This window comes from Micropterus dolomieu, linkage group LG04 (assembly GCF_021292245.1).
Source record: "Micropterus dolomieu isolate WLL.071019.BEF.003 ecotype Adirondacks linkage group LG04, ASM2129224v1, whole genome shotgun sequence".
Lineage (NCBI taxonomy): Eukaryota > Metazoa > Chordata > Actinopteri > Centrarchiformes > Centrarchidae > Micropterus > Micropterus dolomieu.
In genome coordinates this window covers 6,479,193-6,494,832 of record NC_060153.1, presented here as the reverse complement: position 1 = coordinate 6,494,832, position 15,640 = coordinate 6,479,193, and the positions used below count along the sequence as shown (strand labels likewise).

At 39.2% G+C, this 15,640-nt stretch overlaps 1 protein-coding gene across 1 annotated transcript in view; it reads right to left on the bottom strand.

Moving 5' to 3' along the window:
- Positions 1-15,640, bottom strand: part of fbxw7 (F-box and WD repeat domain containing 7) — a 116,745-nt gene that overhangs the window by 92,573 nt on the left and 8,532 nt on the right. Inside the window, exon 3 of the mRNA XM_046047215.1 lies at positions 3,257-3,334. Coding sequence (XP_045903171.1) covers positions 3,257-3,334 — 78 coding nt within the window. The remainder of the gene's footprint in view (positions 1-3,256; positions 3,335-15,640) is intronic.

The window sequence follows — 15,640 nt, the reverse complement described above, 5'->3', positions numbered from 1 at the left end:
CAGACCCCCTGCCCAATATCCCAAATACAGCAGTGAGCTATAATCTCAAACCACAAAAACCCATCACAGAAAAGGTCAGTTACTTCAACTCATCTTTTGTATCCATCATTACGTTAAGAAGTTGACTAGAGCTGTAACTATGTATATCAATTAGTTGTCAACTATTAAATTCATCACCCATAATTTTGATATTCGATTAATCAGTGTTAAGAAATTAAAAGTCAAAATTCTCTGATTCCAGCTTCTCAAATGTGAATTTCTCCTCTGTGACATTTTATAAACAAAACAACTAATCCATTCACCAAGAAAATAATGCACAGATTAATCAACAATAAAGGTAACAGTTAGTTGTTGCCCTAAAGTTGACCTTAAAAAGAAAGTCTTTAAAAAAAGCTGGCTACTAAAAAAAGTCATTCTTTATTTTAAAATACTGACCCTTTTGGCTCACACTGAAAATAATTCTTCTTTAGTATTTACAATTTGACAATTTGCTTAAATTAGATATATGGCACCACATTCCCATTTAGTTTTCACCTGCTACAGACTCTTTATTTCAGTGATGTTTCATCTGGGCTTGTGATCATTTGCATAGATAAACATGAAGCTAATCTTTAGCTGAACATGTCCACATTTAAAACGATAGTGTAGCTAAAGATGTTTCAACTTTCTGGACTTCTGAAATGTGCATCGGCAGCGATTCTTACTGTCCCCAGCTATCCTCCATTATCATTGTGCGTACGCTCTTCTCTGGAGCAGGCAAAAGGCTGTTCTGAATTATTTACAGAGAATGAGTGGGTGTGAGGTGTGGGACTGATTAGGGAGTGACACGGAGGATGGTTAAATCTCAGTCCCTTTCAACAGTCTGCTTAGGAAGCAGTTTCCAAATCAAATGTTAAAAAAAGGACCTTACAGGAAATGACAGCAGTGCACTTCTTCCTACCGGGATTCTGCAGTACAGTCACCTTTTCACCGGAATTTACTTTTCTTTTGTTCCTTAATGTTCAACCTATAAAGCAAAATCTCTTCCTACGAATGTAACAAGCAGAAGCATGCACAGTTCAGTGAGCGAACAAATATTCTGTCTCCCATTTGCAACACGATAGTATTGCATCATTCATCATTCACAGCATTTCAAGTTTCAAGCACAGGGAGATAGCACTGGGATAGAAGTAGGGAAGTGGCAATTTGATTAAAATTCAATCCCAAACCATCATCCTGAATTATTCAAACTCCATATCTAATGTCCTTTATCCGGTCCCTGAGATAAGTGTAACAGTTTTAGGGGGAAGACAATGTTAACATTTTGACATTTGAGTGCCAGTCCACACTTTAAAAATGCAGCAGCGAGCCAAGGAAGGCACTGCCATGTGCTATCACTTTACCTTTAATTCACCAGTGCGTGCTTAGGATGAATAATTCAAGCCTTGCACTTCACTCATGGCTTTAAGGATGAACACCCCCACCCCCTACAGCAATGAGCACTGGATGCACCATAAACACAGTATGGCTTTGGCCCCACATTGCTGACAACCACACATGCATCGACCTCAAGGTGATCAACATTTGCAACCTAACCATGCGAAAATGTTGGTTCCTGTGCATGAAAAGCACAAGTTTGAAATCTTACAGAAAGAAAGAGACATTTGATAATTTGTGGGGTGGTGATGGCGCATAGATAAGATGCTTGCCTTTGGTGTGGGAGACCTGGGTTCGATTCCCACTGTGAGACATCCACCATTGTGTCCCTGAGCAAGACACTTAACCCCTAGTTGCTCCAGAGGTGTGCGACCTCTGACATGTATAGCAATTGTAAGTCGCTTTGGATAAAAGCGTCAGCTAAATGAATAAATGACACGATTGCCAATATACAACTCAAGGTTTCCAAAAACACTGAACGATTCCTACCAATGTCTAGACTAACTGTATTAAGCTAAATGACAGCTATTTATTTTGCAGCCATTCACATGCCTTTTCAGCTCCCTGCTTCCACACACACACACACACACAGGAATGAACCTCCTGTTTGTTCATAACAACTCCCAACAACTTCCACTGTGTCTCATGTGCAAGTGTGAAAGGTCTGCATCCTGCCCGAGATGCTGACAATGAAACACAGGGTGGGGCCTTCCGTACATCCACTACAGTAATCATTTTCTTGTCCTCCTTGATCCCCGTGGCACCTTTTCCACTCCATTAGATGACACATGGCTTACACATCTTCACTAAAGGGAGCTAATGTAGACTACACACTCCGATGTGAAACATGTCATGGCGGTTCTTTAGTAGTATAGTTTCACTTTGGCATAAAACAAAACCAACACCGTGAGCTCTTGACGACTTGTGACATTTTTGTAGCCTATATGATCAATCAAGAAAATAACCTGCAGAATAATCGATTCTGAAAATAAACCGTATAAAACAGTAAGCCTGCGCATCGTTACCTCTATACTATGTTATAATCTTGACTGTACATACTTTTTCTTTCCAGGTCTTGAATAATCTTTCCATTTTATCATGTACTTTGCTATTGTTTGGTTCCCTGTCTGGAAAGTGCTTTGTAATTCTGCAGTTTGGTTTGCAGTACATGGTTCAGTATTATTAAAACCGGTGTTTCCTATAGGTTGAGAACTTATTAATGGTGGCTGATACCACAGTGCAGTGGGAATGAATTGATGCAGATAACAGACCATTACATGGTTAATGTTTTGCTAGGAAACAACTGTGTTCAAGCAAACAAACACTGACATGGCATCAACTTGAGTCTGTTTATAAATGTATGTCAATGTTTGCTGCGAACGTGTAAAATGGCCTTTACATCAGCCGATGAGAGGCTACCCTACATGGACATTTGCCAGGCGACTTTTCATTGGAAGTTTGATATCCTTGTTTCCTTTGTTCACCATTTGTCTTCCAGGTTTTATTTTCCAAAAACTAAGCTTGTGAACAAAATGTTGTTCACGGACAGAAAGATACATAGAATACAAATATGGCAGCAAGGAGCCTAATAAATGGCTGCTAGATATTTTCAGCCGAACAACCATCCAAACAAAGATTCGGATACACCAAAAAGCAATTTTGACGGCTGCTTTGTCATCTACAGACACGAGCACTATCACCCATTCAAAACAACCACAATTCTCACTATTGCTGTGTGTAAACCTATTAGATAAGCACTACACTGGCTGAAGCATAAGTTACATACATACGCAAACTTCCTGACCCTGGAGAAGTTCACACAGTTGCAGTGTTTACTTACAGTTCCTCTCTGTCTGTCTTTGTTCAGGCCACAATTGGTTTTCTTCACTCCAGGTCCCACTCTAAGGGTTGATTCTTTCTGTGAACAAAGACGGAAAAAAGAGCTGTCAGTACAGCAATCTCAGAGGTCATCTAAGAAACAACAGGCCATGGGGCCGTCTGGAATTCGAGAGGAGAAAACAGGAGGGCCAGAATAAGGAGATTAGGATGCTGGGATTTCAGTTTTTTTCCCCCCAAAACTGAGAGAAAACATGCCAGTTCTTCAATAGGTTTGCCTTTAAAAAAATAAATAAATAAAAAAACCACTAAACAGAACAATTTAACAACCGGGAACGACGTACAACACCTGCATCAGCGTGTAACAGTGAGTCACCACCACAGATGCGTCAGTTCTTCCTCTGTCTTGTCTGATGGGAAGTGAACAGAGGCTAGCTGCTGGCAACCCAGTTCACAGCTAAGAGCATTAACACGATGACGCGTCTTTGCAAAGTCAAGGTATAGGGATGCCATGATCACGTTTATTTTGGCCACAGTTATTTTGCCAATTCAAATTCAAGTCCAATCAAATACTTACATTTGCTCAAAACGTTGACTAAAAATGTATCTGACTCATATAAACATACTCATAATAACAGCTAATAGTCTACTAAATCTGACACCCTGTTTTATTACAAGCTGCTTCATTCAAATACTGGAGGTCCTGATTAAAAACCATTATGTTTATAAGCTGGAATTATTGATATGAAATGAATAAAAGTTTAACAGAGAATGAGACTCCTGAAACTGACATGAGGCGAGAATACATATCACTTGGTTGGAACTACAGAAACACTCAGTCCACAGTTGGACAATGCCGTTACTGAGACGAGGTTTTACAAATTATACAAAAGTAGGGGGTGGGGGGTTGTATAGCTAGCGTCAGATTTCTGTCTCTCATGGATCCAGCAGTGTCGACCGCAAATTACCAAATCGTGAAAACTCACAGCAAAGAGAAGCTCTGTAACGTCAGCGGTCTGAGGAATGTAGGGAGTGCTCAAGTGCTCACAGATAGGACAACAGCTAACAATGTTGGCCCCGCAGCCGGTTGACTGATGCCTACTACACCTCGCCGGATAACACAGAGGAAAGTTAATATAACTTCAATTGTGATATAAAGATATGTTATAGCAAAAATGTAATTTCAGCAGTTCAGCTAGAAGCTATAACCACCTGTCACCTCTGGATAAGATCTGACCATTAATGAGTTAGTCTATACCGGCAGAGCTACTAGCACCCCTGTCTCAGGCTCCCTGTGATCCTTCTAACACAAACCATATGTCCAACTGTTGAAATTCTCAACCTTAAATCAACACTGCACAAATAGTCCAAATACTAGAAAGCTTATTTCTGTACCCTAAGGTATAATTTGCTCAACAACAGGTCAAAACACAGATAAAGGTGTTCTAATATGAGAAATGGAGATGTTGGTTTTCAGCAGCTGCTTGCAAAGGGCCCACTAGAAGAAGGAAGGAGCTGGCTTGTGTAGAGAACAGGATTTCTAAGCTGACGTAAACAAAACTGGATATGGACATCGCGTTCTGGGAAATGAGCAGATGCCCAGACAGACAATCCAGCTGTTTGACATTTGATAACCGTGAGACAGAAATACAGGCGACAGACTGAAAGCCTCACAAGTCAGGATTCTAATATAGGCTGTATTTGCATTGAAGCGCAGAATTTAAGTCACAAAGAAGCGCTTCGTTCATAGTGTAATGATGTTGCACAATGGAGGTTTCCAGATGTGGTTAGAGGTTACTCTGCCTGCCAATGACATGATGATTTTTAGACAAAACTCCTGAAAGGTGGATTCAATGAGAAACACTAAGCCATTGAGAGAACAATTAAATATTGCTCTCCTACTTCTACTTCTTGTGTGTTGTGAAATCAAGTTTTTTTTGGCTCCGATCCCAATCGTTCGTCATCACTGATACAGAGTCTGATCCAAGGATCCAACACATAAATGAATTCCAGTAAACACAGGATCGGGTTTTGATCTGCCTTAATTAAGCCAATATCGGTCGACTAAAATATTCTCGGATTGGTCCAGATACCGACCATTAGAGTCAGCTGGTGAAGAAAGCATCAACTGATAAACTCAGTGTCACTACACATACCCAGTATGTGGCCTAGTGGTTCGGGGGTAGTTCGCATTCTGTTTGTATCTATTATGTCACTGACAATGGCAAAATGCTCAAAAATAATCTTATCAATTCTGCATTTAAGATGAAAAGGAGAATTAGTGGTCAGCCAGAGTTACTTTGACTCAGTAGGAGAGCACTAAGTAGAGCTTAACCATCTGCACAAACACTAAAAACCATATTGAGATTATTTTACACATAATGCCATTTTGGTGGGAATGGTAATTTTGTGGTCTGTACCAAACAACCATGTTCCCTTAAGTCTAGAGAATGTGATTTGTAGGCCAGGGCATCTTTGTAGCACCACAATGCTTCATTTATAATTATGTTGTGACACATTTTTACCTTTGTCAAAAAAAATTGCAGCTCCTGCGATTTTTTTTGACAAATAATATTTTTTTGACATAATATTTCGATTAAATGTTCAGAGTATACTTAACATGTATACTTGGTGTAGCACCAAGTATACACTTATTCATGACATAGGTGGCTATACTAGTGGTATGGGCTTGCAAAACATCTCCTTAATATGGACACAAAGGTCTGACGTTTCTGTTTCGCCCACTCTACAAGCTACATGTTAGCAAACTCCTGTTTTCAGAAACAAAATAAGCCACCTTGAAACTCCTATATCAAAGGGATAACTTAAGCTTAGCTTTCTAGGAAAAGTTATGAATGTTTCCCAGAGCCCTTTGAGTGAGGCAAGCACAGAGGTTGTGGATGCCAGCAACTTTAGCCTGGGTCAGCTGTGCCTGGGTGTGCCAAATAAAGTGAGTCCACATGGAGGAATGGCCTGGCACTTCAGTCTGAGTAACTCAACACGGCCAAAGTATGAGAGAGGCACTGGATTATTCCACCTGTCTTCGGTGAACAAAACCATTGCTTTCAACCAGAATCTATCAACTGCGAATAGGAAAATTATCTCAACTTGGATATGCACTTATGTGTGCATTAATTTAGAAGACACAGCAGCGATATGCCTCTCCTTCAGTGGTCTGATGTCATGATTTAAATTTAATTCAAAGTCAGTGTTAAATCAGACGGACGTCCTTTCCACTTGATTATTTTATATAACAAAGATGCATAACTTTTATTATGTATTATGTTATTATTACATAAGAAATTAGCAAACGGCAACTTAATAACACAAGTTGCATAACAAGTATGTGTGGTATTGTGTTGCAGGTCCAAGTTATTTTTAAGTTCCACAAGCACTGATAAAATTACTGTACGGCCCTCTTCAAAATAGCTGTCCTTGTCTTATGGAGACTTTGGCTGACCTTTACACAACATTTGATTGAAACTACGAGGAAAAGAAAGAGGTGTAATATTAGACATTTCCAACAACACTTGATGAAATGAGGGCCAGTAGTTTCAACTGTGACTCCATTATAAGAGTGTACCATGAAAAGTAAAGAGAGATCATTGTTCCATAGTAAACAGCCTGTTAACATATTTTCTGAAATGCATAACTAGTAGCTGAATGTTAAATATTTTTGAGTGGCTATTCCAACTTTAGGTCACACAAAAGATGCAATAGTTTCCACTGTAATCTTAATATACCAAACATTTTGTATATTAAAGACTGCTAATCCAACATACTCAGAGAACCCAGAGGTGTTGAATATCTTAATTCCTGGCGCAGGTGTGAACTTCGAGCCCAGTCTGTGGTTGACATGTTCTCTCACAGCAATGTTCCAGTCTCTTACAGATTAATGATAAAACAGGCCTCGTCTAGTCACATTGGAACCCATGTTTAAGACGTGACTCACTCTGTAGTTTGTGAGCATTTAGTTTTTGTTCCCAGCTCTGTGGTCCACATGAGAGCTTGATTCAAGATATTTCCTTGGTGAATGATGACCGCAGTCTCAAAATAGGGATGCCAGTGGGGGGAAAATAAAATGCAGGCTTCTGCATACAGCTGTGCAGGGATGATGTATTTGTGAAAAGCAAAAAATGGAAGGTTTTTTTGGTTTTAAGAAAGTCTAAAGAGCCACAGGTGAATCTTCAAATTAGCAACTTTCATTAAGCTTAGTATCAACTTCGCTTAAATGGTAACTAATGGCTTCCTTTCAATACACATGGTGAGAGGGTCCAGCTCTCCTAAAGTCGGGAACTGTCTGGAGCAGCTGCAAACTAGTCAGAAGTACAGAGAGAATGAAAGACACTTCATAAATCACTGCTGGAATGCAGCCTCATTTCCTCTCCGACCCCACCTTCTCAACAGTTTCTCCTTCCAAGCCCAGGAGCTTTCTACACCAGAGACCTGACCATCACTATCATGACACAATTTGCAGCTGTGAGTCTCAGCAGTAAAAAAAAAGAAAAAGAAAAAAGAAATTCCCCCACAGCAAACTAGCTCACATTTCAGTCACGCACAGCAGATTGAAATTAATGAGGAGGAGGCAGAAGTAATGAAAGAGTAAGAACATACACGTTTGTGTCAGGCTGTTGATGCAGAATTGATTAATGTTATTACTACAAATAATCCTTTCAATCTTTTGCAGACATTGTTCTCATCCTTTAAAGTTTCCATTACAATTGTGAGAGGCAGGATCAGTTGAGATTTTTAAACGTTAGAGCCCATCTCTCTCTCTCTCTCTCTGCACTGTTTTACTTGCTATGCAAAGATTAACAACAATTCTTACAGATGAATAGTAACATCTGCTGGATTGTTGTCACTATCGCAGGTGCCATTTTTAGTTTTAATAATGGTGTCAACAGCTATGACAGTGCTGATGGTGATGACGACAATGATATGATTGATTGCGTTACCGTCTTTGCATTGATGTTGCACTATAAATAAACTTGATTAGTGTTACCGAGTGAAGAGGTCCATTCCATTAACACAGCCCCACACACACACACGCACGTGCACAAACACACACGACTGGCAGGCCAGACCAGATAAAAGTATGGCACAGTGTGGCACGTTCATTTTTTTTTAGTTTAATATCACAAAATCTAATTTGATATTTTGTTTCATGCCTAATTTGCATCACATTAACATTCAGTGTGCAGATATGATGCATATGTCTTCCAACAAATCGGAGGGAAAAGCAATGATCCTAGTGGAAGTCTGAAAACTCTGCTTTCTCTGTATGAATTCATTAACGTGACAAATGCGCAAATACTATAAATAAATAAATAAATAATGAGCCTTAATGACAAGTAATCCAGGTATAAAGAATACATTTAGCAAGAAAAATAGCTAGGTCTTAAAATGGATTATTCAGATTTTTTATATATGTTATAATTTAAAGGGTAAATGCTCCATTTGCATGAAACTGAGAAGGGTATACGTCAACATGCGTCTACTGCCAAAGAATGAATGTAACAAAGATGTTCATAACTTGAAAATCTTCAAAGGAGAGTAGGCTTTTGTTCAGTGTGGACATGATCTTTTCCTTTTCCTGTTTTTGGCAACATTTATCTAGCTCCTGGTTACAACCAAGACAGGCTTGTATAACAGTCTTTTTTTCACTAGAGACGGTATGTGCCACAGAAATCCACAGGCAGACAAATATGTTCTTAAAGAGCAGAGTAAGAGGTGTCTCATCCCAGAGGAAATCACAAGGAACCTGAGCAGCAAGGTGCTGCTACCATGGAAACACAGATAAGCTCAACAGATGCCATGACTTTAAGCATTAGCAAAATACTTTAAGTACTCTAACATCCATCCAGCATCCGTTACGTGTGTAAGAGTTTCGTGTAAAAGATGATTTTTGTTAGTCAAGCTCAAATCCAGAATTGGCCAAAACAAGATATTATAATTTATATCACATCATTGATTTAATTAAAACAATGAAAATGTTATTTTTTTTAAGTAAATGTAAATCTATTTTCCCCACTTGTAAAATGGTTGGTGTCACACTCATTGCATTTATTTAGTGTTTATACCACTTGGCCCAGTAGTGAGTCAAATTATGATTGACATAATCAAAGTAATTGCTCTTGAATCAGTCTGCCAACTACGGGGTCATGAGTCGAACTGAATTTCTCTGAAGCCAATGATTCACACCACGAGCTGTCTGAAATATTTGGTATTTATAATTGCTATGTGATCATTCACAGAGGCACGCAGAGGGTGAGCCAAGATCTAATCAATCACTGATCCTGGAAAAAGTAATAAATACTGTAGAGGAATATCAATATTTTAGAAAAGCAATTGCGAAAAGGGGTGGCCTATGCAGGATATCTAATGCAGAGACATTATGTGTCAATTTAAGAAAAGGAGTTAGGTCAGGTGAGGGCCTGACGAAGATTGATGTAGGATCAAAATGTCATATTAAACTTTTGTGGCATGGAGTAAGTGTGCCGGTGTTCCCTTTTTCACTGATGCCGTTTTCTGATAGCCTTATACCTACTTGATGTTCATATAATTACTAGCCTTCAATATGAGAAAAGGAACCAAACAGTCAATTCCGTGACATTAATTCACAATTGTGACCCAAATGTAAACAAAAATTGTAACCACACCACCAACATTCACCAGAGAGGATTGAAGAATGAGATCAGCGCTAAATATCTTGATTAATGTGTTAACGATAATGACTAAAAGTCAGGGGTGGGTAGTAACGCAAACTAGTAAAAAGTAACTTTTTTAGTAAGAGTAACTTTTCACGTTCCTTTGTAAAACTGTACTTTTAATCTTTACTCAAGTACTTTTAACTTTGCTACATTTGCCATTCATACTTTTGTTACCACTAGTCTGTTATCTACTGTGCATTTTTCTACATTAACCGAAATAAGCTTTCCCCCAAGCTGTGTGCATGCCGTTACGCATTCAATACAAAGACGTGCGCTTGTGCCACTTTTTGAATCAGCTGGGCAAATGCAAAATACCCTTTTCAGATTTAAAGGTTTGGTTGTTCTACTAATGTAACTCACATCCAGTAACTGCACACTATGCCACTGGTGGCTGCGTTGGAATGCAGCCTGCATCACCCTTTCACAATAAATACTTTCACATTTCATTAATGGCGTATTAAAAGCACATTTAGTCTATGCAGAACACATGTGGGCTTCACACTGTAGAGTCTAAGTCAGATGATGTAGCAACGGCTGGTGGTGAATTCATTAAATGTCGCCGGTGAAACTGATCTTGGCTATCACTCAGCAGGCTACCAGCTGTTATTTATTTAGGAAACAATCATTCTTGAGAAGTATAGGGAAAGTACAAATATGGATGGATGAAACAGTCCTGCTGGGCTTTACACATGGCGCACAGGTCTACCTCTATATATAATAATAAACTTTATTTATACAGCACTTACGAAAACAATATTACAAAGTGCTTAACATGATCGAACAAAGATTTAAAACATGTCAGGACAGAAGCCATAAAATGATACACAGTTAAAATGAATGAAATTCATCAACACATTTATGATAAGATATGTTTAAGTGTTTTCAAAGATGTTTCCAATCCTGCAAGCCTCAGGTTCCAGGGCTAAAGGGCCCTGACTGCAAAAGCCCGCTCACCTTTAGTCTTGCGTCGGGACTTAGGAACAGCCAACAGAGCTCTGGCTCATAGGGGAGCAGCAATTCAGGCCTAAGCCATCAATTCATTCAAAAATGGGCTGCTCCTTAAAATATTAAAGAGTATTTGTACTTGTAGATTTTCTAAAAAGCTGAAAGATGTTAAAGTTAAACCATTTGTGCATCCCATTGAACAATATGAGAGTCCTCCTATCCAACAGGTCACAATGCTCCTACTAACAAACTACCAACAAGTTACTCATTTCAATTCATCTTTTCAAGTTCCACAAATACATACAAATGCTGAGAGGCAACAATGCAATTCAAGTGTACTTTTAAGCCTTGGGGTCAACAGAACAACGGAAATTGCAGGCTGAGAGGTACTAAAGGCGAAGAAAACACAATAAACATCAACAAAGAAAAAGGAGTAGCAGAAGCGGTTTCCTACAAGACACAGAAAGGGCCAAACCTGTCAGTCGAGGGACTGCGTAGGGGCTCTGGAAAAGCTTGCTGCTGCTTGGGGATACAGCGTGTTATCTGCTGCTCTGCAGACCTTCCCTTTGAAGTGATGCTGAGCCCCCGACTGAGCCAGTGGCAACGAAGGTGCAAGGTGGGAGGCTAGAGAAAATGTAGAGAAAGCAACAGAGGTGAGAAAACAACTGTGTGTTACAAAAGAAACAGCAACAGGAGAGAAATAAGCTAAACATGCCTGCTTACTTTCATCTTGTAATGTCAAAAAAAATTCACCACCGATATCTTTTATAATAATTTGGTTTGGAGCAGAGCTAAAACTTTAAAGTCCCACAAAACACGTCATTGTTTTTTCTCTGTTTTACAGGTCTTGTATAGGGAGGCTATAATTCCTTTTAGGGAGTAATGAAGAAAGCATATGGTGGCCATGTGGAGGAGAACGACTGGCAGCTTCAGGAGGGTTTGTGCAAGGGACACAATCAGGTGGCAAAAGTGAGGAAAGTGAATTGACAGACTGTTTGCCTGCGCCTTCTGTTCAGTGAAGTCTCCCTCAAGGATTATCCTCTCTAATAGAATTAAAGGCACTTTAACTGAGCTGCCAGCTGCCTGCGTCTCCGGCGGAAAGCCACCCAGGTCAAGTCTGAGGGAGGATATCCTACCATTACAATGCAACACATTCCTATAGTGCCTCTAATTCTTAATCACACCAAAATAAGCTATTATTGAAGTTTGATCTTGAGAGGAATGGGATAAAATGCAATGTATGGAATAAAGCATATGAATCAACTTAAATTTACTGGATATGGTGTAAAAATTAAGCCGTACACCCCACTGCATGCATGCATTTTGGGTGCATTCATGTCTACATAAAGCTGTCAATTTGGGATCAATTCACCCAAGATGCATTTTTGAGCTTGGGTAAGTGTGACTCAACCTACTTTAATTTCGATAAACAGTAAATAATTCATCCAGAAGTATGTGGGCCAGAGAACTGTGTTCTACATAACTTCCAACTGAGATGATTTCTAGGCAGTTTCTATGTTGTTAACTGTACGATGAAAAAGTTTACTTAGATTGTCTAACATAGCTTACTTAGATAATTAATAGCTAATAAAAATAATGGATTCTCAGTCAGACCAATTAGAACGTGTTAGACTTAATTGCCACAAATCGTTAGGTTGATTTTGGCCATGTTGAAACTGGATATTATCAGGGCAAAACTGTTCCATTAAAAGATACACCATTTAAGCGAGAAATTATTATTTTCACAAACAGCGCAATCACACATTTATTCATAATTTCTGCTCTCAGAATTAGGAAACAGTATGAAGGACAGACAATGCAGAGAGTGCCAACTGTAGACACCTGCGTGGCAGAGAAAAAGACAAGGACAGGCTGCAGTGACCTTGGCCTTTTTATTTTTTAGGATTAATCTGAATTTGGAAATTAATAAATTAGGTCAGTGGTTCTCTGTCCAGGTCCACAGAGTACAGACACCATGTTCATTCAAGACATCTAATCAGGGACTAATTTTGACAAATAACCTGGCTGACTGCATAGAAAACAAACAAAACACTCTTGGTGTGTGGGTGGGTGTGGGTGTGTGTGTGTGTGTGTGTGTCATTTTTGTTCCACCACGGATTTATCTCTATTATTAGTGGGTTTATCCTCCCTGACACCTTTTGGGCTGATTAAACATTTATAGTGGCAAGTACTTGATTGTAGTTCTGGCTCGGAAATCACTGTTTTGATTTTTAATTTTGAGTTGTTACCTACAGAGGAATCTCCAAACTGTATGATCCATGTCCATCCACAAATCAGTGAACTCGTACAGAAAAAAATACACAGTGCTATTTAAGACATAAGCATTGTGATGCTAAAAATGGGAATCGTGTTTCAGTAATTATTAAAAATTTATTTAGCTGGAAAACGACAGATTAGTCAACTAATCAACAAAGAACGCACAGCAATAACTGTGATGAGCTGAAATAATTGTTCACTAATCAGAAAAGTCTGGTTAGAATTAATCGCACTACATCATGGAACCAGTTCAAAGAGTTTGTACCGATTGTGTTAAATGCAGGAGAAACATGAAGACCACCTTGATCGAGCAATCTTCTGAATAAACTTTAGGTCCACATTGTCCCTATATTCAGTGTGAACAGCAGATGACTGAGAGCACTCTAGTGTTCACATAATGTGGAAACTAAACAAAGACCTGCAGTAACACAATCACACATTCTTTTATAAACTATCTTTTTATTCTTTTAAGAACCTGCAGAAAACAACAAAACAAGGTACCATAAAACCAATATAAAGCCCTGGTTTGGTGGACTTGTAAAGGATTGCTTGTAAGACGCCTGACAGGGACCATGAGACAGTGGGAAACCTCTGACCAGCCGCGTAAGAGAAGCCTCCATTCACAAAGACAGCCGTTGCCATGCCAACAGGACCTCTGCTCGGAGAGGCCTCCTTTCAAAACGGTTTTCATCCTGAACCTCTGCTGCAGTCTCTGAGAAGGACTAGTGGGCATTTGAGAGGGAATGAGTTGTGGGTGGCAGTGAAGAGATGCGATTGTGTTAAGGCAAGATGGAAAACGTCTGAGCTGAAAGGTGCAGAGCCTTTGCAGTCTCTGATAGGAAATCACAGTACGCCAGGAGAGGGCTGTGTGCTGGGGAGTTTCTTATGTCCCATTCACACAGACACTGTGAAGCAGTAAAATCCCATGTCAGTCTGGCTGCATTAGGGCTTAGGCAATATGACAAAACAGATCATGAGACAATGGAAATGAGTCAACAATCATCAAGGAAAATCTCTGGCTGTTTTATAGAGTAATGAATAACTTGCAAATCAATGAACAGAACCTTTAGAGGTAATATTGTATTTAGAGGAGCTATAATCAACATTTCTATTAGGGACGTCACAAGAACAGATACTTCGTTACCAAGTCCAAACTAAAATTCCGAAAACATGTCGGTCCTTGTTTTGCTAGGTACCGAATGTAAGGGAGATCCAACACGTGGAAGATAGCGACAAGTGCAGCTGCAGCTCCGTCTCGACTCCTCGAAGAGAAGAGAGTATGGAAACGTGGGTGAAGTTAGTTTCGCAGCTGTAACCTTCAGTAGGTCCGTGTCATAGCCTTGATTTCTCACAGTTTTGGGAATTGTTGGAGCACTAATTTAGGCAAACTTTTACAGTTTTCATCAACTTAAAATCACCAAAGGTGACAATGCAGTTTACAGCGCTAAACAACTGAATGTGCAATACAATCCATTTTAATCATAAGAGATAAAAGATATACAAAAATCTCAGACAACTGCCAATATAGATATTGACCACCCTTAAACATTTCACACTTGAGTTTGTAAAGAAAAATTTGGAAATTTAAGTGATTAATAATGAAAAACGCACACTGCAAGGTTGTAATTTCAATAGCTTGCTCATTTATGAATATACTGAAATCAAACCATCCTCTCACAGCTCTAACAGCAGTTAGTTGTTTTTCGTAATGTTCAAATGTTTTTATTAAAAGGAGTGTATGTATTTATTGTTTCATTCTTTTTTTTCCCCCGTGGTATCGAATTGTTATCAAGAATCGTGGAATTTTACAGGTATTGGTGTCAACTACTACCTTTCTGGTATTTCAACATCCCTAATTTTTATAAAAACAATGTATCGAATAACAATGTGAAAAGAGTTGCTTGCAGTGATGACCCTACAGAGAATTATCACCTGAACCTGCAGCTCCCCTCGGCTTTACAGAGCGTCAAAGCAAGTTTCAGTTCCTTGTTTAGCTGTCCATCCCGCAACTTCACTGTCCACTTTACACTACTTGCTCAGCACCAAACCGCAGACAGACAACGTTAGCAACTAGCTGGTGAACATAGTGAGGCATTTAGGATCTTAAGAGCGAGACATTTAAAAAAAAACAAGATCTAAATGAGACGAATGTTGGACTTATATTCGCCAGGTGGCCAGAAACGCAACTCTAAATGAAAGCCGGTGTTGCTCCGTCACCGCCGGATGTGTAAATAAGCAACTGCTTGCTAACATTATCACCGTATCAACTTTAAATGTAATGATATGTCAATGTTGTGTTCACAATTCCCTGCCCTCAAGTGAAATGATACTGGAACTGTTAAAAATGTGGAATCAGAGCACCAAGAAACTAAGTGTCTAGGAAAGGACTCTCCGGAATTCAAATGTCTATATCTTAACTTATCTGTGAGAGCCTGCAGCATCATTTTGAACTATAA